Source organism: Ovis aries, chromosome 13, assembly GCF_016772045.2.
Source record: "Ovis aries strain OAR_USU_Benz2616 breed Rambouillet chromosome 13, ARS-UI_Ramb_v3.0, whole genome shotgun sequence".
NCBI lineage: Eukaryota > Metazoa > Chordata > Mammalia > Artiodactyla > Bovidae > Ovis > Ovis aries.
Window position 1 is genome coordinate 74,539,368 of NC_056066.1, and position 25,430 is coordinate 74,564,797.

Consider the following 25,430-nt stretch of genomic DNA (forward strand, 5'->3'; position numbering starts at 1 on the left):
ATGACGTCACGGGGCCACTTTCCGGCCGGTGGCAGAGTCGGGCTGAAGTTGTGGGGGCCCGTGGCGCCATGGGGGCCACTGGCGACGTTGAGCAGCCGCGGGGACCCGGCGGGGCAGAGCGGGGTGGCCCCGAGCTGGGAGACGCGGGCGCAGCGGGGCAGCTGGTTCTCACGGTGAGGGCGCCCCCGGGGAGGCCCAGGCGGGGCCTGGGCTCGGGCCGGGCAGGGCCTCGGGCTCCCGGGACCCTGGCCCGCGGGGGAGAGAACGCGGCGGCTGATCTACCGAGGGGGTTGGCATTGTCACAGTCCGACGACCTGGCTTCAAATTCTGGTGCCGCCCTCCTAGCTAGGTGACGTGGGCCAGCCCTGTCAAGCCTCTCAGCCCCAGTTTTATCTTCGGGAAGATGGAGATGTCTAGCCCCTGCCTCTTAAAGTTGTCAGGGGGAGGGATAATAAATGCGGGTAAAGCGCCCAGCGCATCATCTGGCAGAGTAGACCCTCGGTAAACACTGGTCCCCTTCCTCCACCCTTTTATGAAAAGTAGGGTTGGGACTTTGGAGGCAGGAAACTTTGCTCTGTTCCTCTTCCCCTGCCGGGCCTTCCCCTGCACCGCCCTAGCCCAAGGTGGCAGAGACGGTGAAAGCACCCGAGAAGCAGGAATGTCTGAGGTGTAACTTAATGCCCACGCTCCACCTCCACGCCAGTGTCACGGACCTCGGTGACATCTGCTCCCTTGGTCCCCACAGAACCCTTGGAACATAATGATCAAGCACCGGCAAGTGCAGCGGAGGGGCCGCCGCTCACAGATGACCACAAGGTAAGGCTAGCCCTGGACGGGATGTCTCTCCAGGGCCCTGGCGTGGAAGGCAGCTTTGCGGTCCCCACTGCACAGGGCTAAGAAAGAGTTCATCAGCCAGTAGAAGGAGGAGATTCAGATTCAGTAACTCTCTGTGTGACCTTGAGCAAGTCATTTCCCCCAAACTCAAAACGAGGGAGAGGTGTGTTGATTAGACAATGCCCAAGATCCCTAACGTTCAATGGCTCTTGTATTTAAAGCTGCCAAAGAGGCAGAATAGCATGAAGATTATGAGAAACGTAAGCCTGATAGTCTCCATCTCAGGGAAGGGAGGGAGCGCAAGATGGGTCTTTGGGATGCTGGTTGTATATGTTTGTTGACCTGTATGTGTGTATGTATGCTAATTCGCTTCAACGGTGTCCAGGTCTTTGCAACCCTATGGACTGTAGCCCACCATGGGATTCTCCAGCCGAGAATACTGGAGTGGGGAGCCATGCCCTCCTCCAGGGGAATCTTCAGACCCAGGGATCGAACCCTCATCTCCTGCATCTCAGGCGCATTCTTTACATGTAGCACTACCTGGGAAGTCTTGACCTAAGTAGTGATTAAATGGATGTTCACTAAAACTTACAGTATATTAAGTATTATTCTGCTAAAACACTTTAAAAATAGTGCCCATTTCATAGAGTTATGAGTATGAAATGAAGTCCCACATCTATGTGGTTTGCACAGAACTTGGACTCATAGCTAGTTTTCAGTAAAAGTCATCTTTTTGTTTATTCGGGGGTGGTTTGTTTTTTTCTTTTTCTAGCCGCGCTACATGGCATGCAGGATCTTAGTTCCCTGACCAAGGATCAAACCAGTGCTTCCTATAGTGGAAGCATAGCGTTTTAACCACTGGACTGCCAGGGAAGTCCCAAAGCCATCTGTTATTGTTGTTGAAGGATCTTATGTCAGTAATTGGCTGGGCAGATTGGGAAAAGAAATGTTTGGAACATGCCTCCTGACTGTGGCTTCTTCCCCTCCCTCCCTCTGCAGTTTCACAGATCCTGCCATCTCCATGGACCTCCTCCGAGCTGTCCTGCAGCCCAGCATCAACGAGGAGATCCAGACAGTCTTCAACAAGTACATGAAGGTGAGAAGGATGCAGAGACAAAGAAAAAAAAATAGGAGTTAAGACTCATCGGTGATCCTTCCCTGCATCACAGTCTCCCTAGCTCTTTCTAGTACCTACACATGCCTAAAGTTTTCCAATTTGGAATCCCCACTCCAAGAATGTTTTTTCTCTTTGGGGGGTAATTGAATACCTCTTATTGTTACCAAAGCAGGTTTGGGTCTCCTCACCCATGTGTATGCTAAGTTGCTTCAGTCATGTCCAACTCTTTGTGACCCTATGGACTGTAGCCCGCCAGGCTCCTCTGTCCATGGGATTCTTCAGGCAAGAATACTGGACTGGGTTGCCACGTCCTTCTCCAGGGGATCTCCCTAACCCAGGGATCAAATCTGCATCTCTTAAGTCTCCTGCATTGGCAAGTGGGTTCTTTACCTGCAGCGCCACCTGGGAAGCCCAAGCAAGTTTGGGTCTGCTCACCCACACGCAGTAAAACCAATCTACTGACACCAGGTAGTGGTGAAGGAAAGTGCAACATTTACTGCTGGACAGCACCAAGCAAGGAGGCTGGGCACTAGTTTGTTTCTGTTATTGTTATTTAGTCACTAAGTCATGTCCGACTCTGCAACCCCATGGACTGTAGCCCACCAGGCGCCTCTGTCCATGGAATTTCCCAAGCAAGACCACTGGAGTGGGTTGCTGTTTCCTTCTCCATGGGATCTTCAAACCCTCATCTCCTGCATTGGCAGGTGGGTTCCTTACCACTGAGCCATCAGGGAAGCCCTCCGGGGACTAGACTAGGGCTTGAAACACCCAGACTCCCCAGTGGGTTTCAGCAAAGCATTTTAAAGACAACGTGAGGGAGGGGCATCCCAGGGTATGTGATCAGCTTGTGCACAATTCTCTGATTGGCTGATGGTGAGGTGGCCGTGTAGTATCACAGGGAGTAACATTATTAACCCTTAGGCTCTGCTCATGTTCATCACGTAGTTCATTTCTTCCACTTCATGGTGGCTTTAACATCTATTAGACAACTCAGGAAATGTGCATCAGATGCTGTTATTGAGGAGCCTTAAAGCAGAGGATATGGGAGAGGAGCCTGCTCCCTGTCCTCCAAGGCCCCATAGGGTCAGCTCCATTAGTTTTGCCAAGCTGTTGTGAGGATGAAATGACTTAAGTGTAATGTGCTCAGCCTGTGCTTGGAATGCAAGTATTTTTATTACTTGTTTAATAGATAACCATTGTTGCTGTTTAAAATTTATTTCAATATCTATTAATAATCTTCTACACGGCTCTACCTGAATTTCCCACAGATGCTTCAGTCCCAGCATATTAAGGACTGAACTCTTGTGTTTCTCTTCCTAAATCTTCTCATGTATTTATTCTTTCATCCGAGAAGTATTTTCTAAGCCCTTACCATAATGCAGGCACTGTTCTAGGCACTTAAGGGTGTAACAGGGAACAAAATGGGCAGCGTCCTTGCCCTCTTTAAACAAATGTGTCCTTTGTCAGCAAATGCCAGAGAGAAGGAGAAAACAGTGACCTATAGGGAACAGAGGTGCTCTTTCATAGGTTGTGTCTAGGCAAGACATTTGAGCAGAGACCCAAAAGAGTGAGGAAGGAACAAGTCATGCATATACCTGGAGGGAAAGCAACACAGGCAGAGGGAACAAGGGCAGAGGCCCAGAGCCAGGAGCATGCTTGGCACGTTCAAAGCACCAGAGTGGCCAGTGTGGTGGGAGCCAACCAAACCAGGAAAGAAGTAGGAGAGGTGACCAGACAGGTAACAGACTCAGCTCAGGCAGAACTTTGAAGCCGGGGTGAGAACTGTGAATGAGAAGTATTACCTGCCACATCAGAAAACAAAGGCTGCTGCAGCCATCAAGCCATCTCTCTACAGCCACCCGGCCTAGAGCCCCGAGGGAACTCAGGACAGAAACAGGACGCCCACCATCTAGCGGTCAGCTGCTGCAACCGCCCCTGACAGTGCACCCCGAGGGGACTCGGGACTGAGAAGGCACAGGATTCTGGCCCCAGGAAGCTGAGGCACACACCAAAAGAATGGTTTCAGTGAGCCCAGACTTCTGCATCTTTCCATACATAGGAAAGCACTAAATTCCTTAACTGGAGATATGGTTTTCTTTGTTTAACAGTAATCTTTTGATGTGCCGACTACCTACTCTTTGTTGATAAACTTGTGTGTCGATATCCTGGCTCCCCACCTTGCCTTCTTGGAGCCGTCTCCCAAAGCTGTCTTAGATGCTATGTCCCAGACTTAAGTCCTCAGTTTTGTCCACCAAATAAAACATAACTCTCAACTTTTAGGTTGTGCTTTTTTTTCTTTTTTTTCCAGTTGACAGAACTTAGGGTTTTATTACAAGTAAAATAGAGGCTCTTGGAGAGTTGAGCAGAGTTCATGATCTGATCATTTTTAGAGTCTCTCTGACAGTCATAGAGTAGACTTCAGAAGGAGCAGTTAGGGAGCTTGAGATGATAGTATTAGGCTTGGGTATTAGCAGTAAGGGTTCCAGGAAAGAGTCAGATTCTGTATGTCTCCAAGGTAGCAAATAGGATTTGCCAGTAATTCAGAAGTGCCGGGTAAAAGAAAAAGAGAAGTAAATAACTCCCAAGTTATTTGCCAGAGGCAACTGTAAAGTAGAATCACCACTGACTTGGTATGAAGAAGATGGAAACAAGCAGAGGAAGCAGGAGCTCAGTTATGGACAAGTTTAAATGAGATCATCATTCACTTAAAAACCAGAGTCCAGTGGGCTCTGCCCTCCTCCATCTTCCATATTCAGTCCTGGGGTCCTGTGCATGCCACCCCACACTCTGACCAGCCTGCCTTTCTTCTTTGGCTCTGCCTTGGTTCCGGCCTTCATTATTTCTCCCTCTGTAATCCTTAACTGCCTCTGTTCTTTCCCTCTTTCAGCCCACCCTCCATAAATCCAGTGATTCCTAAAATGTAAATCCTTTGAAATCCCTCCATGACTTTCCATTTTTTTCTGGGTGAAAGCCAAATTCCTTTACGTGGCATATATGGCCCCCTGAGATCAGACCGCAGCCACCCCTTGCTATATACCTAGTTATTCCTTCCCCTGACTTCTGCACTTCCCAGGATGCCCCAAGTATTCTTATACCTCTGCACCTTTACATATGCAAAAATAAAGGGGTTAAGCCACTAGGAAAAGGCTAGACCAGGATTGTCTATCTCCAAAGCACTTTCCTGGTTGCTTGTCCTGATAGTGGATACCATGATTCAGGAACTTTTCTCTCCTGGACAAATGTTGAATAAACACAATTTGTGGCTTCACGTTGTCTGCAAAGATACCTCCTTGCCACGCTTGTTTTTAGGACAAGGTACAAATGACTTGATTACATCACAGCTTTGTATTAAGTGCAAGCTCTTGATCAGCCTCATCAGATCGCTTTGTTTAATAGTGTTCCCAAATCTCAGCTACCCATTTTCTTAAGAATGTTTAGAATAATAACTTCAGAAATGGCTGATCTTATCCAAGAAATGTTTAATTTTATCAGTTTATTCTTGTTACTACTAAATGCACACCCCTTTGAAAAATCTTCTAATAACATAGCTTAGAAAATGGAGTGATGGATGGATAAGTGGGATGAGTAGATGGCTATGTGATAGCAAATACAGCAGAAGGTTAATTGTAAACCTAGAACCTATTATACAGAGTGAAGTGAGTCCGAAAGAGAAAGATAAATACTGTATTCTAACGCATATATACAGAATCTAGAAAAATGGTAATGAAGAGTTTATTTACAGGGCAACAGTGGAGAAAGAGACATAGAAAATAAACATGGACATGAGGAGAGGGGAGGAGAGGGTGAGATGCAAGGAAAGAGTAACACGGGAACTTACATTACCATATGTAATATAGATAGCCAACAGGAATTTGCTGTATGGCTCAGGAAACTCAAACAGGGGCTCTGTATCAACCTAGAGGGGTGGGATGGAGAGGGGATATATATACACCTATGGCTGATTCATGTTGTGGTTTGACAGAAAACAGCAAAATTTTGTGAGGCAATTATCCTTCAATAAAAAATAAATAAATTTTTTAAAGGTTAATTGTAGACTAGATAATAGGTATTAGTATCAATTGAATAAAAGTAAAAACCAAAAGTCACTAAAACTCACCTCACAGAATACCAGACTGTTAATAATGACCATGTAGTCTCCTGTATTTATTTGTGTGTCTGTGTGTGTGCGCACGCGCATGCATGTTTAAAAAATACATAGGATCGTTTTGCACCGTTCTGCAATTTGTTTTTTTCATTTAACAGTATATTTTGGTCATGTTTCTAGGGCAGTACGTAATAGCCCACACTGATTGTTTTGTAATAGCTGCAGAGTCTAGTGTGTGACTGTACTGCAGTTTAGTTAGCTAGTCCGTAGAGCACTTGAATTATTTACATTTTTCCCTATTACAAACACTTCTACCTTGAACACTTTGAATGTATATCTTTGTTCACCTGTGAGAATCTTTCTGAAGGATAACGTTGTAAAGATGAAATTGAGGGGTAAAGGAGGAAACATTTTTCCCTCAAGAAAATTTCTTTCCAGAAATTCTGTGCCATTTTGCATTTCTACCAATAGTGCTTGAGAATTCCTTATTTATTCTCATATCCAGAGGTGGCTTACGCTTAGCCTACATATTCCTTGTACTGCCCGCCTCACAGGGTGGTTGTAAAGTATCCGTTACTTCATTTAGCATTCACTTAGTCATTAATCAACGTTGAACACCAGTATTAACCTCCAATTTTTAGTTTTTGTTTTGAAGTCAAACTCATCTGATCATTTCACTTAATTTTGCCTGCAGAATTTTCCTCCTAAACTCTTGAGCTCTCTAATCCAGTGCTTTCACTCTCTTCCCCTTGGTTTGGTGTAAACAACAAAGGTACATATGTAAGTGATTGTACCTCCGCCTGGTTGTCTGCCTCTAGGGGTTCATGGGTTTTAGATTTCAGAATTTTTCTATTTACTGAAGAGAACCTATCTTTTCTTCTAGAGACATGGACTCTCTTTTTGATGTATTCCCAGTGTCTCTGTTTGGACCTCGCATCACCTTGGCCCTTGGTGGTTTCAGGCTCAAGCTCTCCCCCGTACCTGGTGGAGGAACCTTCTGCCTTTCCTTTCCCCGGCCAGCTGGGGCTGCTGATATCCGGGGGCCTGGCCGAGTCTTGCCCCGCCCAGTCAACAGATGTTCCTCTCAGATGGGGTGAAGTCAGGGTTCAAGTAGGCTTTTCTGCCCACTGTGTCTTTTCTGGCCTCCCTGACCTGTTCATCTCAGACACTGGCCTTTTTTTTCCTTCTTCTTCTTCTATGGAAGTAAAACAGGTGCATTGTAGAAATTGAGAAGATTTATAGTTACACAAAAAAAGAGAAAACAATCACGACATCACCACTTTAATATAGTGTATTCTCACAGTTCTTTTGTCTTATGTTTGCTTTTTGCTGTTTTAGTCTCACGCTATCCCAGACTGTTTAATAACTTCCTTTCTTCACTTGACTGTATATCATGAATACCTTTTTGTGTCAAAAATATATTCTCCTGTTCCTTGCTTACTGTGATTTTTGATACTTGTCTACTTCTTCATGGTATAGATAGTCCATAATTTACTTCAGTTGTACTTGGACATTTAGGTTATGCTTTGATTTTGTACTGTCCACACGTTACTACTGTGAAGACCCTGCTTTGAGTACCTCAGTGATGGTTCTCCTCTGTAAGAGAGGATGAAGAGGGGAAGTAGAGCCAGGGACCTGAATCTAAGCCTGGCTGATCTCACAGCATGGTCATGATTGCCTTTCCCTTCTTTATGCATACGTGTGTGCTTAGTCGCTCAGTTATGTCTGACTCTTTGCAACTCCATGGACACCAGGCTCCTCCGTCCATGGAATTTTCCAGGCAAGAATACTTGAGTGGGTTGCCATTTCGTACTCCAGAGGATCTTCCCCGAACCTGTGTCTTGTGTGTCTCCTGCGTTGACAGGCAGATTCTTTACCAATGAGCCACCTGGGAAGCCCCTTCCCTTCTTTATAAGGGTAGATTCTATGTACAGTTCCCTTCACGTTGGTGCAAATCAGCAGGACTTCTGGCTCTGTCTTCTATTGTACTTCTCCCTAGTTCTTCCAGAAGGCAGCACTGAATGTACGAGACAACGTCGGGGAAGAAGTGGATGCCGAGCAGCTGATCCAGGAGGCCTGTCGGAGCTGCCTGGAGCAGGTGAGATCAAAGGGGAGGAAAAGTGTAGGCACAGGGGTTAGCCCTCCGGGCTCGGCAAAGACAGACGGTCTCATCATCAGTGGTATTTGGAAGGAAACCCAGTGAGCTACTTACTTAGACAGGGCTTGGAGCTTTGAAGACAGAGGGAAGGGAGGTAGCTACTAGATGTCAGGTACTATGGTAGACACTTTCACCTGCATGAGTTCATTTCCATCTCAGGAGAAACCTGCACAGAAGGCACCTTTCAATTCCTAGTTTACAAATGAAGAAATTGTGGCTTAGCAGAGGCAGGAGGTAGAAGAGCTAAGATCTGGCTTGCCTCTTAGTGCGTGGTGACTTGACCCTTCACGTAGTCACAGCCCCTTTTGGTGTCACGAGAACTACCACCCTTTCTGCCTCCTTGCCTCCCAAGGTGTGGTCAGGAGGCATGACGTCAGGTCTAGAAATGGCTGTGTGCTCAAGATAGTCGTGAACCTGTTTACATGTGTCAGCTGCTGTTATTAATAGGAATTGTCAACATCACCCAGATTCCGTGCTTGACTGTGAAACCAATAGCTGTCAGAGGTGGAATCTGCTTCATGACGATAGCCACAGGAGCAGACTGGAGTTCAGTCCTTCTATCACGTTGTTGCTGTTCAGTCACTAAGTCGTGTCCGACTCTTGGGGACCCCGCGGACTGCAGCCCGCCAGGCTTCCCCTGTCCCTCACTATCATGAGTTGAGAGAATAATGTCTTCTGGGAGGTTGGCTGGCAAGCTGCTCAGGCACAGCCTCAGAAAAGAGCAAGACCAGGGCCTCGAATCTGAGGTCGTTGAGATTCCCCCTGAGATACACATCTTATCTGTCTGAGGACCTGTTTTTCCAAAGCACAGAGTGACTCTTTTTCGTCTTGAATTCCTCTCGGGGTGCAGGCTACTTGCAGTGGGTTACAACTTAACCCTCGTAGAGCTGAGCAACGCTCTTTGTTTTGTTTAGTTCACAAATCCCATCTTATCTCTGGCTCCCTGTCCTTCCACATGACTTTATCTGGTCCTGTGGCTTTGAAGCCAGTGTAGCTGTTGATGATTCTAAACATACAGCTCAGCCCTGAGCTGCTTCCCCATTTGCCTTCCTCCACTCTATCCTCAGAGCAGCCAGCCCCAGGTTGTTTTTCTTTCTTTTTTATTTATTTTGACTGGAGGCCAATTACTTTACAATATTGTATTAGTTTTGCCATACATCACCATGAATCTGCCACAGGTGTACACGTGTTCCCCATCCTGAACCCCCCTCCCACCTCCCTCCCCATACCATCCCTCTGAGTCATCCCAGTGCACCAGCCCCAGGCATCCTATATCCTGCATCAAACCTGGACTGGCGATTCATTTCATATATGATATTATACATGTTTCAATGCCATTCTCCCAAATCATCCGACCCTCTCCCTCTCCCACAGAGTCCAAAAGACTGTTCTATACATCTGTGTCTTTTTTGCTGTCTCACATACAGGGTTATCGTTACCATCTTTCTAAATTCCATATATATGCCTTAGTATACTGTGTTGGTGTTTTTCTTTCTGGCTTACTTCACTCTGTATAATCAGCTCCAGTTTCATCCACCTCATTAGAACTAATTCAAATGTATTCTTTTTAATGGCTGAGTAATACTCCATTATGTATATGTACCACAGCTTTCTTATCCATTCATCTGCTGATGGGCATCTAGGTTGCTTCCATGTCCTGGCTATTATAAACAGTGCTGTGATGAATATTGGGGTACACGTGTCTCTTTCAATTCTGGTTTCCTCGGTGTGTATGCCCAGAAGTGGGATTGCTGGGTCATAAGGCAGTTCTATTTCCAGGTTTTAAGGAATCTCCACGCTGTTCTCCATAGTGGCTGTACTAGTTTGCATTCCCATCAACAGTGTAAGAGGGTTCCCTTTTCTTCACACCCTCCTCAGCATTTATTGCTTGTAGACTTTTGGATCGCAGCCATTCTGACTGGTGTGAAATGGTACCTCATTGTAGTTTTGATTTGCATTTCTCTGATAATGAGTGATGTTGAGCATCTTTTCATGTGTTTGTTAGCCATCTGTATGTCTTCTTTGGAGAAATGTCTGTTTAGTTCTTTGGCCCATTTTTTTATTAGGTTGTTTATCTTTCTGGAATTGAGCTGCAGGAGTTGCTTGTATATTTTTGAAATTGTTTGTCAGTTGCTTCATTTGCTATTATTTTCTCCCATTCAGAAGGCTGTCTTTTCACCTGCTTATAGTTTCCTTTGTTGTGCAGAAGCTTTTAAGTTTAATTAGGTCCCATTTGTTTATTTTTGCTTTTATTTCCAGTATTCTGGGAGGTGGGTCATAGAGGATCCTGCTGTGGTTTACGTCGGAGAGTGTTTTGCCTATGTTCTGCTCTAGGAGTTTTATAGTTTCTGGTCTTACATTTAGATCTTTAATCCATTTTGAGTTTATTTTTGTGTATGGTGTTAGAAAGTGTTCTAGTTTCATTCTTTTACAAGTGGTTGACCAGTTTTCCCAGCACCACTTTTTAAAGAGATTGTCTTTACTCTATTGTATATTCTTGCCTCCTTTGTCAAAAATAAGATGTCCATAGGTGTGTGGGTTTATCTCTGGGCTTTTTGTTTTGTTCCATTGATCTATATTTCTGTCTTTGTGCCAGTACCATACTGTCTTGATGACTGTGGCTTTGTAGTAGAGCTTAAAGTCAGGCAAGTTGATTCCTCCAGTTCCATTCTTCTTTCTCAAGATTGCTTTGGCTATTCCAGGTTTTTTGTATTTCCATACAAATTGTAAAATTATTTGTTCTAGCTCTGTGAAAAATACTGTTGGTAGCTTGATAGGGATTGCATTGAATCTATAGTTTGCTTTGGGTAGTATACTCATTTTCACTATATTGATTCTTCTGATCCTTGAACATGGTATATTTCTCCATCTATTAGTGTCCTCTTTGATTTCTTTCACCAGTGTTTTATAGTTTCCTATATATAGGTCTTTAGTTTCTTTAGGTAGATATATTCCTAAGTATTTTATTCTTTTCATTGCAATGGTGAATGGAATTGTTTCCTTAATTTCTCTATTTTCTCATTATTAGTGTATAGGAATGCAAGGGATTTCTGTGTGTTGATTTTATATCCTGCAACTTTACTATATTCATTAATTAGCTCTAGTAATTTTCTGGTGGAGGCTTTAAGGTTTTCTATGTAGAGGGTCATGTCATCTGCAAACACTGAGAGTGTTACTTCTTCTTTTCCAATTTGGATTCCTTTTATTTCTTTTTCTGCTCTGACTGCTGTTGAGGATAATGTTTGCTGTGGGTTTGTCATATATAGCTTTTATTATGTTGAGGTATGTTCTTTCTATTCCTGCTTTCTGGAGAGTTTTTATCATAAATGGATGTTGAATTTCGTCAGAGGCTTTCTCTGCATCTATTGAGATAATCATATGGGTTTTATTTTTCAATTTGTTAATGTGGTGTATTACATTGATTGATTTGCAGATATTGAAGAATCCTTGCATCCCTGGGATAAAGCCCACTTGGTCATGGTGTATGATCTTTTTAATGTGTTCTTAGATTCTGATTGCTAGAATTTTGTTAAGGATTTTTGTATCTATGTTCATCAGTGATATTGGCCTGTAGTTTTCTTTTTGTGTGGCATCTTTGTCAGGTTTTGGTATTAGGGTGATGGTGCCTCATAGAATGAGTTTGGAAGTTTACCTTCCTCTGCAATTTTCTGGAAGAGTTTGAGTAGGATAGGTGTTAGCTCTTCTCTAAGTTTTTGGTAGAATTCAGCTGTGAAGCCATCTGGACCTCAGCCCCAGGTTTTTAAAGATGAATCAGATTGTGTCCGATCATGGTCCCAAATCCCCTTTTATATCTGTTTGTTTATTTGCTTGCCATCCAGATCACCCACAGAATGAGCCTCACAAGAGGAAAGCCCTTGCTTGTGCTATTAATCGGTGTGTCTCCAGCACTTACATACTAAGCACTCAATATTTATTTTAAAAAACAAAACAAAACAGCAGCTTACTGAGGAACATGTTTAATATCAGTGCATTTACGTAGAAAAAAGTATTTAGCATATGTTTACATGGAAAAAGTGAGGAAGAGTCTTACATGAAATGTTAATAGTATTCTGTGGGAACTGAGGTTTCAGATTTTTTTTTTTAATTTTGCTTATTTACATTTTTGTAATTTTTCAGTAATGATCCTTCATTATTCAGGGTTTTCAAAAAAGGTGTTTATTTGTATGACTATTTCAGGGTCCCTTTGTACTGACCATGAAAAAGTTTTAACAGTTTGAAGTTGTATCTAATGGAGGTAGATAGGTTTACCCACCAAAAGAGTGACTGATAACACTTTTTTTGTCGTTTCCCTTCAGGCTAAACTACTATTTTCAGATGGAGAAAAAGTAATACCCAGATTGACACATGAGCTTCCAGGGATAAAGGTCAGAGTCCCTGTGTGACGGTGTTTCGCAGGGAGGACCGATCAGACTGGGAGGCTGGAGAGCTCTGTGGCCCCGAGGAGGCTGCACAGATCCCCCGTTTGTGGGACCAGGTCTGAATAGCATCGTGCCAGGAGGGCTGCTGAGTCCTGGCTCAGCGGGGAGCCAGAGGGTGTGGTCTAGGGCTTCTGTCTTCTGCGGCCCGGGGACCTACAGCTCCCGAGCAGCGGCCTCCATCTGACTCCCTTCCCTTCCCCACCCCCAGCGTGGCCGGCAGGCAGAAGAGGAGTGTGCCCTCCGAGGAAGCCCCATTCCCAAAAAGGTGAACCGTCTCCTCATTTTCTGGCTGGGTAAAGGCCCTGAAGCTCCAGAAGAGGGTGGGCTTCCTCAGCGCCCCTTGGGGCCTTTCTAACGTGAGAGGCAGGAGTCCTAAGCACCGTCACCCTCCCTGCTCACCCCCAAGCGTCATCTGGCCTCGCAGGGAAGCCACCTCCTTCTGGCGACCCTGGTCCTGCCCGTGGGCTGGGGGCTCCCACAGGGCCAGGCCTCTGATGGCTGTTCTCTTCTCTTTGGCAGCGGAAGGGACGGCCTCCGGGACACATCCTGTCAAACGACCGGGCCGCCGCGGGCATGGTGTGAGTAGAGGCCAGCAGAGCTCTGGGGGAGAGTGGGCGGGGGGTAGGCCTGGAGGAGAGGAGGCCAGAGTTCGCTGCCTAGCAGCCTGGCAGACTCAGACTCATCTGTGCAAGAACCCAGGGAGGAGAGTTCTCTAGTCTGAGGGCTGAGGGAAGAAGGCAATGAGGAGGGTGTCGTATCTTGCTTTTACCCCAGAACAGTTCAGCCCAGCTTCACTAAACACCAAAGGTTCTCTTTAAACACCAGAAGTGTGTTTTATTAGTATGTACCACACGCTTGTGGGGCCTCCCCAGTGGCCCGGCGGTAAAGAACCCACCTGCAGTTGCAGGAGGCACGGGAGACGTGGGTTTGATCCCTGGGTCCAGAATATCCCCTGGAGGAGGGCGTAGCAACACATTCCAGTACTCTTGCCTGGAGAATTCCAAGGTCAGAGGAGCCTGGCACACAGAGTCAGGCATGGCTAAAATGACTTAGCACACACACACGAATGCTTGTAATGTGCCATCACTGGTCTGAACACCTAATATATACTTTTCCTTCTAATCCTTCCAAAAACCCTCTGACGACGGTATAATTAATTCTGCAAATAAGGAAACAGACTCACAATTACTTGCCTAAAGTCAGACGGCTAATAAAAGGCAAAACTATACCACATTGCCTCCAGGATGGTCATTTTCAAAGACTGTTGAAGGAACAGAATCTTTTTCAAACAGCTTTACGTGGAAGCCTAATACCGATATGTAAAAAAGATAAAGCCTCCCTGGTCAGGGAGCTGAGATCCTGCAAGCTGCATGGAATGGCCGAGGTTTGGGGGTAGGGTGAGGAGGAGCCACACTGATCTGGTTAAGAGAGATGGAGATAGTTTGAAACCACCAGCTTAGGAGATGGATTAGTATAATCCTTAGACCTTAGACTTGTCTCCTGCCTGAAGCAAGTTCATTCCTCACTTACACAAGACTGGGACTTGCTACTGTTATCTCTTCTGTCAGATGAGAAACTGCAGCCCAAAGAGGTTCCCAGACTTGCCCACATGGCTAGATGGTGTCAGATTGAGTCCTTGAGTGGACTAGGACCCGTTCCTTTTCCCTTTGCACCGCCTCTAACGGGCACCAGGCAACAGTCTCCCTGGGGCTGGAGTGAGAGTGTTTGAGGAGCTCCCACCAGTAGCAGCAAACTTTCTTGCAGTCCTAGGCCCTATCTCGGAGAATTCACCTTTCCTTTTTCCCTCCAAGCAGATGGAAACCAAAATCCTGTGAACCAATTCGCCGGGAAGGCCCTAAGGTATGATGCTGTGAGCATGGCAGTGACCCCTGTCCTAGGGAGACCCCAGTCCAAGCTCTGGGCCCCCCCTTGAGGGAAAGGACCTGGGGTTGGGTGAAGGATGTGTGCGCCAGAGCCATTTTACCTGCCCTCCTACCTCCCAACTCTGGCTTCCAGGAGGATCCCAAGTAAGGATTGAAATTAGGGGCAAAACAAAGAGAGGGCTTGGTGTTTGCCGCACCCTTCTCCCTGTAAAAGCTTGGTGTCACCGAGACTTATCCAGCACTTACTATGTCACAGGCACCACCCTACATCTTTGGCGTGGGTTGCCTCATTTAATCTTTATCACAACCTGTTGAGAGAGATTCTGTTACCTTTCTATGGTTCATGAGCTTCCTTTCCTACCTCATGGCAGAAATTATTTTATCTGTTATCCTACACATTTGATACGCTTGAAGATACTAAGGATTACAGAGTTGCCCAAAGTCACATACCGAGTAAGTGGCAGAGCTGTATCAAACCCAAGGTCCAGGGACACCAGTCTGGGTTCTTAAAACTGTTAGCTTCTGTTGCCTCCAGAACAGTTGTTTGCAGGCTTTTTTTTTTTTTTTAATATTTTTAACACCAAAAACATTTTGTTTTGGGGTATGCCAATTAACAATGTTGTGATAGTTTAAATTGAACAGTGAAGGAACTCAGCCATACAGGTACATGTATCCATTCTCCCCCAAACCCCCCTCCCATCCAGGCTGCCACATAACATTGAGCAGAGTTCCACATGCTATACAGATGTTTGTTATCCATTTAAATATAACAGAGTATGCATGCCATTCCCAAAGTCCTTAACTGTCCCTTCCCTTCCCTTCCTGCCCCACCCTCCACCCCTCCGCCAGCAACCATGAGTTCATTTTCTAAGTCTGGGAGTCTCTTTCTGTTTTGTAAGTAAGTTCATTTGTATCATTTCTTTTTAGATTCTACATATAAGCAATGTCATATGATATTTCTCCTTCTCTCTGACTTCTCTCAGTGTGACATTCTCTGGCTGCACCCATGTTGCTGCAAATGACCTTATTTCTTTCTTTTTAATGGCTGAATAATGTTGCATTGTGTGGGTACCGCTCTTCTTGATCCACTCCTCTGCTAATGGAGGCTTAGGTTGTCTCCATGTCTTGGCCGTTGTAAACAGTGCTGCAGTGAACACTGAGGTGCATGTATCTTTTGGGGCCATGTTTTTCTCTGCATATATGCCTAGAAGTGGGATTTCAGGGTCATATGGTAGCTCTGTTTTTAAAGGAGCTTCCATACTGTTCTCCATAGTGGCTATAGCGGTTTATATTGCCACCAATAATTCAGGAAGGTTCCTTTCTCTCCACACCCTCTCCAGCATTTGTTGTTTATGGATTTTTTGATGATGGCCATTATGACTGGTATAAGAATAGAATCTTTTCTTCAACTAAAATCATACACACAAGCCCACTGTCCAGTCATACATGATAGGTGAAAGCTCCACCATCCAAATTGAGGCTATGTCCAGTGGAAATGGTCCCCCCGTTATTGTACTGGCCCACGGCCTCCACCCATGCCCAGGCCTGCCTTCTTCACCTCTGCTCCCTTGGAGCGGGTGATCCGGCAGCCTCCTAGAGCTCTGTCTTCCTCTCCAAACACCCCTTCTCTCTCTCCAGTGAGTCCTTCCTCCTGTATAAGTGGGCATTCCCCAGAATTCTCTCCATTGCCCACTTCTCCACCTCAGGTTTCTCTCTGGATGACCTAAAGCATCCACGCTTATTAGATCTTGGGGACTAGTACTTGCTGAAGTTCCCTTACCTCTTGGTTTGTACCCCACCTTTCCCTCTAGTTTAAAACCTGTATATCCTACTGTCTGCTGGAGCTCTTGGCCTGGAATCTCCATAGAATTTCAAACTCAGCGTATCCAGAGTTGAAATCAGAATCTTTCTCCAAGACCCACTTCGACCTTCTCTTCTTGAGTCATCTTTGCCTCTTCCTTCCCTTCCCCTCCCTACATCCAGTCCCGGCTGATTCTGCCTCCCAAATACATTCCATAAAGAGGTTCCTATTCCTTCTTCTTCCTTCATCCTACTACTGCGGCCCTCATCTTCCTCTTTTTTTGGCCAAACTGGCATGCAGGACCTTAAGTTCCCCAACCAAGGATCAAACCCATCCCCCTGCAGTGGACGTGCAGAGTCCTAACCACTGGACCACCAGGGAATTCCCCCTCATTTTCCAAACTGCTCTGTACAACTACCTCTAAACTGCCCACCCCTCCTATAGTCGAGCCACTTCACACCCGTTAGCCAAGTTACAGAAGAGCAGGCTATCGTGAGTGCAAATCCAGCTCTCCCTGCCTAGAGGCCTTCAGTGACTCCATCACCTCCAGGATAAACAAATAAAAAGCCGTCCACGTAGTGAACGAGCACCCCCAGCCCCGCTCTGCTTCCCTCCAGCCCCAGCCGTTGCCACCCTCCGAATGCTCGCTCTCTCAGCAGCACAGAGCTTCTGTGGTTTCTCCGCAAGCGCCCCAGCCGTCACCTGCCTGCTTGCACTGCCCCTCCTGCCTCCCTTCTCGCTGTCCAGCTCTGCTGTCTGTCAGCGCCACCTTGGGAGTCACCCTTCAAGGAAGCCCTTCTGTTACCCTCCCCTTGACTCCCATCAGGCCCTGCACTCATCTGTGTCACCGCCCGCCTTATAGTCGTATCATTATCCGCACGTGCGTCTGTGACCCTGTGGAGAACAGAGACTGTCCCTGATTCATCCCCTTACCCCTCAACCCCCCATTCCCCCCGCCACAGTATATAGCACAGTGTCCAGTAGTTTAAAAGTATTCAGTTTCTTAAATCAGCTGTTTGTTGAGTAATGGCCAAGGACGATTGTAGGGGAGAGTTTCTGTCCTGCCCACCAGATAAACCTCCACCTCACCAGCCTCTCTGTCTTTTGCACAGTGGGACCCTGCTCGGCTGAACGAATCTACCACCTTCGTGTTGGGATCTCGAGCCAACAAGTAAGTCTGTACGGAGTTGGTGCTGAGGGAGGGGCCCTGAGGGGTCCCCCTGAGCACCACGCCTGCTGGGATCCTCACCACTCATCTGTTGCCTTGCAGGGCCCTGGGGATGGGGGGCACCCGAGGGAGGATCTACATCAAACACCCACACCTCTTTAAGGTACGTGAGTGCCAGGAGTCGGGCCAACCCTGGCCATGGAGTAGACGGCGCTGCGAACTCTCCATGGCCCAGAGGAACCTGGAGTAAACCCTGACCCAGGAGCCAGGGCAGCAGGGTTCTAGTGGCCCCTCTGCCCTTAACCTTTCCTTTTTGTAATTGACTCAGTGCCTCTGTGCCTCATAACATAGCTCCTGTCCTCGTCTCTTTGCTGTGTGTCTAACATGGTTCTAAGTGCTTCGCTTACGTTACCTCTTGGACATGAGTCAGGATTCTGTCTTCTGCAGATCCTGAGCTCTTAACCACTGCTGTATTCAGTTGTCTGCGAAATAAAGAGATCGCAATGGAGCAGCAGTTCTAACGTTTTCCAAAGAGGGGACTCCTCGTCTGAGCTATGCTTTGGTCTCCACTATTTGAGAAAATAATGGAGCGGGGAGGGCATGAATTCATGCTCTTAGATAAGTTTGTATTTTATCAGTCACAGAAGCATCCAAATATATTAGAAGAAAGGTAACATGCACGTGTTCAGGTTAATGGTTTTTGCACCTCTGTGCAAGACTCGGTGTCCCTTGTCAGAACAGCTCCTTGGGGTCTCAGAATCAGGGGCTCTGGCCGCTACATTTGGTGCAAGGTCAAGTTCTTTAAAGGGCAAAGCTACTTCTGTCTTATCAGTCTTATGTTCTGGGATTTTCAACCTATGTTTCGGCCTGCGTGCTGCTACTTCATTTTCCTCCCTTAGTGTCTCCACTCCTGCTGTTCCCTTTGATGACCTTCCCCCGCCACCCCCACCCTTTTCTCTGCCTGACTGTTCTGTTAGATCCACCTTGTCCAAGACCCTCGCTGGCATCATTGCCAAATGGATATGCTCTTAGACCTCCTTCCAGGTCCTTTTGTGCAGTGGTTAAGAGTATCATCTCAGTCCCGATTCCATTACTTACTAGCACGTGACCTTGGGCAAGTGGCTCCACATTTCTGAGCCTGTTTTGTCCTCTGTAAAATGAGAAGGATGCAAACCAGCCTTTTATGGTTGGTAGAATTAAGAGAGAATGTAGTGAAACAGCCTTTTTTGTAGTAACTTTTCCTTTTAATACTTATTTGGCTGTATTGGGTCTTAGTTGTGACTCACAGGCTTAGTTCCCTGACCAGGGATCAAATCCACATCCCCTGCATTGGAAGGCAGATTCTTAACCATTGGACCACCAGGGAAGTCAGTAGTAATAACTTTAAAAGGAGTATAGTCTATAAAAACATTGAATCATTGTATTGTACAATTGTACAATTGTATTGAAATTAATACAATATCATGAATCAGCTATACTTCAAAAAAAAAAATGGACTTCCTCTATTAAAAAAGAGAGAGAGAGAGAGATAAAGCACAATAAAGCCCCCAGACAATGCCAGCATAGCAAGGGCTCAGTAAATTGTCAGCATTACCAGCATATTTTCCCAGTTCTTAGACCCATTGTTGGTAATAAACTCATGGCCAGTAGATACTCTCTCTTACATTAGTCTCTTCAGAATAATAAGTAGAGGGGAAAGTTTTTTGGTTTTTTACTTTTAATTCTTTACTGGTGTTGATAAGCATCTTTTCATCCATTTAGAGTTTTTGTGTTTCTTCTATAAACTGCCCGTTATACCTTTTTACTCATTCTTCTGTCCTTCTAAAGGCATTTTGCAAATTTCCTTTTTGTTTTTAACTTTTTAAAATTATAGAAATAATATATAAACCCATTCTTGTAGAAAGATTCAAAGAATGCTCTAAAGCTAATGGGGAACAAGGCACCAAGCTCCGCTTCCCTCTTGACTCTGACTCTTCTCCCCTAGAGGTTACCCCCAGCAGCATGGTAGCATTTTCAGTCCCATGTGTGTCTATGTGTCCTTGTCCTTTAATGATGTTTTGTTTATGTTATTGGTCTTATCCTATATATATTGCTCTAAGTTTTTTTTCACCCCAAAATTTGTTCATTCATTCATTCAAATATCTATTGAGTACTGAGCAGTCTCAGACTGCAGAGATACAGCAGTGGGCAAAACAGACACACACAGCTCCTTGCCCTCACAGAGCTTACAGTCTAATGTAGAGCAAGCTGTATACCCTGGAGCCAAATCCAGCGTAGCCTTGTTTTTGTCCAACGCAGAGTGATGACATTTTTTAAGGGTAATTTAAAAAGAAAAAATAAAGATTATGTGACCAGGAAAGCCTAAAGTATTTATGGAAAAAGTGTGCTGACCACTATAAATCTAGGGAATAAGACCTTAAGGGATTCGTCCATGTTATTAAGTCCCCCTCATTTTACTTTTTTTTTTTTTTTCAAGATTTATTTTTGACTGTGCTGGGTCTTTGTTGCTGCACAGGCTCTTCTCTGTTTTCGGAGAGCCCCTCCTTAGGGTCTGCTCTCTGGTTGGGATGCACCAGCTTCTCACTCCACGGGCTTCTCTTGTTGCCGAGCTCAGGCTCTGGGACACACGGGCTTCAGTAGTTGCGGCTCCTGAGCTCACTAGTTGCAGCTCCCAGGCTTTAGAGCACAAGCTCAGTAGCTGTGGCGCGTGGGCTCAGTCGCTCCTCGGCATGTGAGGTCTTCCCAGATCAGGGATGGAACCTGCATCCCTTGCACTGACAGGCGGACTCTTCACCACAGAGCCACCAGGGAAGCCCTTCTTTTTTTTTTTTAATTTTATTTATTTATTTTTTTGGCTTCATTGGGTCTGTGTCCAGCCTTCTCTAGTTGCGGCAAGCAGGGTCTACTCTTAGTTGTGGTGTGTGAGCTTCCCTCGAGGCGGAGCGCCAGCTCCAGGTGCTCGGCCTTCAGTAGTTGCTGGATGTGCGCACAGTAGTTGGGGCACGCAGGTTTAGTTTCTCCCCGGCATGTAGGATCTTCACCGACCAGGACTGAACCCAGGTCCTCTGCATTGGCAGGCAGGTTCTAATCCACTGGACCAACAGGGATGTGCTGACTCCTTTAATTTCAACAACAGTCCTATAAGTGTTAATACCCTCTGTTTTACAAATGAAGAAACTGAGTCTCAAAGAAATCATTGCCTCGATTTACACCACCTAATAAGTAGAAGAAACCAAGATTTATGAACCAGGTTTTTTTTTCTTTTCTTTCTTGTTTTTTTTAACCTGCCACCCCTAAAAGCCCACCAGGCCAAATTGGCCACCTGCGCATATGCTCATCTCCAACTTTCCCCACCACACGTGCTCCCTATGGGCTGAGCTCTGAACCCCACAATTAAGTTCTGACCCAAGATGCTCTTCTGCTTCCAGGGCATGAAGTGTCCTGACTTTTGCTTTAAAAAATTTGGTCACCTTAATAGCCACATGTGTTGTAAGCCACCTCCAATCACTTCTTCACAGAGGAGTACAGCTCTCAAACGTAGTCAACAGTCTGACCAGTTGCCAGAGGTCCTATGTTTTAAGGAAGGAAAGGGAGGATACTCTGGTTTCTCTTGAAATCGAATATATCTTTCGCCTTTTACTAAAGATTTCCGTAGAGAGAAACAACTCGAGTGTTCAACTCGGATCCCTTGGCAGGGCTAATCTTTTATGTTATGGTGGTGGTTTAGTTGTTAAATCATGTCCAACTCTTAGCGAACCCCTACTGTAGCCTGCCAGGCTCCTCTGTCCATGGGATTTCCCAGGCAAGAATATGGGAGTAGTTTGCCATTTCCTTCTCCAGGGGATCTTCCCCACCCAAGGGTTGAACCTGAGTCTCCTGCATTGCAGGCAGATTCTTTACCAACTGAGTTACCAGGGCAGCCCCTTGATGTTATAATAAAAGATAAAGTAAAAGAAAGCAGACGGGCAAGTTCATTGGTGGTCTAGTGGTTAGGACTCCATTCTTTCACTGCCATGCCCCAGGTTCAGTCCCTGGTTGGGGAACTGAGATCCCACAAGCCTCGAGTCTTGGCCAAAAAAAAAAAAAGAAAAAAAAATTTTTTTAAAGGGAAAGGAATTAGAAGTGTATTAAATCTCTGGGAATTGGGCCCCTTTCCCTGGCCTCCTGGACTCAGCCCTGTTTGCTCTGAAGAGGTCAGTGAGCCCTCTCTAGCCACCAGGACACCAAAAGAGTGTCTAACAGGCTTTTTAATGGCGAAGCGCTCCTGGGCAGGGTTCCCGGACCTGAAGGAGGCCGAGGAAGTCCGCCCGGACCGTCTTGGGGGTGGTTTTTATACGATTGTTGCAAGGGATGGTCAGGCTAGATGGACGGGGTTTCCAACAGGTCGCCAGGCCAAGGTGTCACGGGCTGACAGGTCCTTCTACGTGGCTGGGGTGGGGTGGCTTTAGTTGGTGAAGTATGCTGTCATTGGTCCCCAGGATCTGGGAGGCTCCTTCTGTTAGGGACTTACCCTGCCGGAGGGAGGGAGAGGAGGGGCGGTCCATCATAGCCCCCAGGGTCCGGCCTTACAAAAAGGCCTCAAAGGCTAAGAGTATGTTCTGAACCAAATGAAAAATGCCCATCACACCAGGCTAATGTCTCCCCCTGTGGCTTCATCCCTCACAGTATGCAGCTGACCCCCAGGACAAGCACTGGCTGGCCGAGCAGCATCATATGCGGGCAACAGGGGGAAAGATGGTAAGCACTGTTCACACGCGCCACTGCCAGGGACCCACCCAGCCCAGGGACCAGGCTGTTGGTGACAGCTTGCCTCCAAACCTGAGAGACTCCATGCCCAACAAATGAGAAAGGAGACTTGTAGGAGGAGAGAGGGCCCATTCCTTCACGCTGAAGACCCGTCTGTAACCCCTGCCTCTCCTCTCCTGTGCCCAGGTCTCCCACACACCGCCCGCTCCCCGCCCCCATGGCACCCTCATATGTAGTTCATATTAGCTGTACGTAAGAATACCAAGTACAAGACACACTTAACACTCTTTGCCATCACGCACTGCCTGTCAATAGATTTCACCCCTCCATCACAACTCTGCCACCAGACGCACCTACGGAATCTCTTCTCAACACTGCCCCAGGCAGCACCCCTTAGCAGAAAAAAATAGCACATGCAGTGAAACTTGTTTGCCACACCTGGCAGCCCCTTCCAAAATCACTTCTACTTGAAGACTTCTCAGCTCAAATCAAGCAACATCCTTAGGAAAATCATCTTCACATGTATTCTAAAACTGTCACGGGGGGATGTGTCCATCACATGCGCTGTCTCTCACCTGAAGATGCACTTAGTCCCACTGCCGGGACTGCTCCTGTTAGAATTCAGTGGCCTTGCAAGCCACTACACCATCCCCTACCTGGCTACCTTTTATTTCCTACTGTATTTATGCCATACTCTCTTTCAAAAAATACTTTAGGAAGCTTACTGTGAACACATAACATAAATAAGAAACAGAGAGGAAAAAAGGAAAGGCATGATCGAAAATTGAGGCAGGAGCAAGATTAGTTATAAAAAAGAATTGTTTTGTTTGTTTGTTTGTTTGTTTTAAGAAAAAAGGGCAGGGGAATTTTAAGTTACCAGACTGGGAGACCAGTGCATGTCTATAGGTTTTCACAAATTCAGTTCCTTTGCCCCTGAGATGAAGACAGTCAAATGACTCAAGGGACACACAGTTATTTCTGACCCTAAGACTGGAAAGAAATGCCTCCCACAGAAGACTCATGTGATGAACATCATCGCCCACATGGTAAATTCACAAGAGGACTCTCCCGAGGCAGATCGTGGCGTTGTGCCAAAGCAATTCTGCAGGCCCCGGACCACACAGCCCAGCTCCTCGACAGCAGTGCGGTTTATCTGTTTGCCCTTTTGCCTCAGAGTTCAAAACCAGCTTATCTTAGTTCCAGGGTTCACACATGGCTTCCTTCTAATTTCCTGTTTCCACGTATATTTTGCTGGCTCTCTGGCCCTTTCATTTTTTTTTAATTTCTATTTTATTAAAGGATAATTACAATATTGTGTTGGTTTCTGCAGTACATCAACATGGATCACCCATAGGTATATATGTCCCCTCCCTCTTGAGCCTCCCTCCCGCCTCCTACCCCATCCTATCCCACTAGGTTGTCACAGAGCCCCAGTTTGAGTTCCGTGAGTCATACAGCAAATTCCCACTGGCTGTTTTACATATGTTAGTGTATGTTTCCATGCTACTCTCTCCATTTGTCCCACCGTCTCCTTACCCCACCCCCTCCACGTCAGTAAGTCTGTTCTCTATGTATGTACCTCCATTACTGCCCAGCAAATAGGATCATTAGTACCATCTTTCTAGATTCCATATATGTGGGTTAATATACAATGTTTATTTATCTCTTTCCATCTTACTTCACTCTGTGTAATAGGCTCTAGGTGCATCCACCTCATTAGCACTGACACAGGTGTGTTCCTTTTTATTGGCCCTTTCATTTTAGAACACGTCAGGGTCCCTTTTTACAAGAGATGGCAGCTATAGATAAATTAGTCACCATTGCCCACTCTCCCACCCAGAAAGTTTCAACTTGAGTAAAAGAATGCTTCAAGGAACTGTTCCCCAGACAGACAGTCTCTCTCTACTCTGTCCATTGCTAAATTATAAACTGTGACTACCGGCCCCTCCCTTCCAGCCCTTACTTTAAGCAGACATTTAATAAAGTACTAATCAAGTTGACTGAAGTGAACCATAGGCAATGATGACTCTCCTTTGCTCCTACTCTAGGCCTACCTTCTCATTGAGGAGGACATCCGGGACCTCGCTGCCAGCGATGACTACAGGTAAAACCAGTAGTCTCTGCTCTCCCCTCCCCACTGGGATGAGCGTGGACCTACATCCTCCCTTGCTCCAACTCTCCTCCTCAATGTCTGTTCCAGAGGATGCCTGGACCTGAAGTTAGAGGAGCTGAAATCCTTTGTCCTGCCCTCCTGGATGGTTGAGAAGATGCGAAAGTACATGGAGACACTCCGGACAGAGAATGAGCATCGTGCTGTCGAAGCGCCTCCACAGACCTGAAACCCGGTCCCCTGGTTACAGTTGGCAGCGCTCCTCCAAGGCCCTCGTACCCATATGGCTGAGGCCACTGCTAGGACTGCTCCTAGATGGATCTCAGCGGCATTAAGCTATGCCTGGGCTAGTTTGTAGTGACTCACTGCAGAGCGCCCCCAGACTGGCATGTGGTTCTATATTTGTAAAGTTATTGGGATAAGAAGCAATTAAACAGTTTGTAATAAACACAGATGGTGAGCCTGCTGTGAGGTCTGCCAGTGGGAGCTGACAAAATATCAAGGGCTCTAGAGGAAGTGGGTGTAGGAAAAAAGAGCCAGGCACCCCCCACCCCAGGAAGCCCAGTGCCCCCGCGAATATCTGCTTTGTGAGATGAAGCTGGGGACACCAGGTATTTTGTCAATCTTCGCTGTCCCTCTGTTTCTGCTTCCTCACCCAACTAAAGCATGGAATAGCAGAGTGTGATGGCTGGCACCGTGGGAGATTGATGACAAATCAGAAGAAAAATGTAAGGTGGTTTTTATTACCCCCATTTCATAGGTTAAAACTAAATTTTGTGCCCAGGGTAATACAGCAAACTTGGAGAGGCAGCCAATGAAGCTGTTTTCTAATAAGGACTCTCGCTCTAACCATCAGCTTCTAGTTTTTTCCCTCACCTGCGTGTTCAGACACCAAAGGCCCCAACCAAAGTGCCTAGGACATTAATAACAGGTGGAGGAGCTGAGTTTCCGGTTTGAGGGACGAGTGTGGCTTCCCAGGTGGCATTCTGGTAAAGAATGCGCCTGCCAGTGCAGTAGACAGCAAGAGACACTGGTTTGATCCCTGGATTGGGAAAATCCCCAGGAGTAG

At 46.2% G+C, this 25,430-nt stretch overlaps 1 protein-coding gene and 1 pseudogene across 2 annotated transcripts; both read left to right on the plus strand.

Annotated features, from left to right (window-relative positions):
- Positions 1 to 10: 10 nt before the first annotated feature.
- On the plus strand, positions 11 to 24,813 carry DNTTIP1 (deoxynucleotidyltransferase terminal interacting protein 1). 2 transcript variants are annotated; one of them, XM_012189279.5, is made up of 13 exons: positions 11 to 173; positions 746 to 816; positions 1,834 to 1,930; positions 8,056 to 8,154; positions 12,531 to 12,599; positions 12,862 to 12,918; positions 13,173 to 13,231; positions 14,465 to 14,513; positions 17,450 to 17,508; positions 17,608 to 17,668; positions 22,171 to 22,242; positions 24,300 to 24,355; positions 24,452 to 24,813. In XM_012189279.5, exons 1-13 carry the CDS (start codon positions 69 to 71, stop codon positions 24,588 to 24,590), a joined length of 993 nt encoding a protein of 330 aa, XP_012044669.1. In that variant the 5' UTR covers positions 11 to 68; the 3' UTR covers positions 24,591 to 24,813. The 2 variants fall into 2 exon arrangements, with proteins under 2 accessions (XP_012044669.1, XP_004014653.1); XM_004014604.6 differs by having other exon boundaries at positions 14,468 to 14,513.
- Positions 21,101 to 21,224, plus strand: LOC114117683 (U5 spliceosomal RNA; annotated as a pseudogene).
- Positions 24,814 to 25,430: the final 617 nt, after the last annotated feature.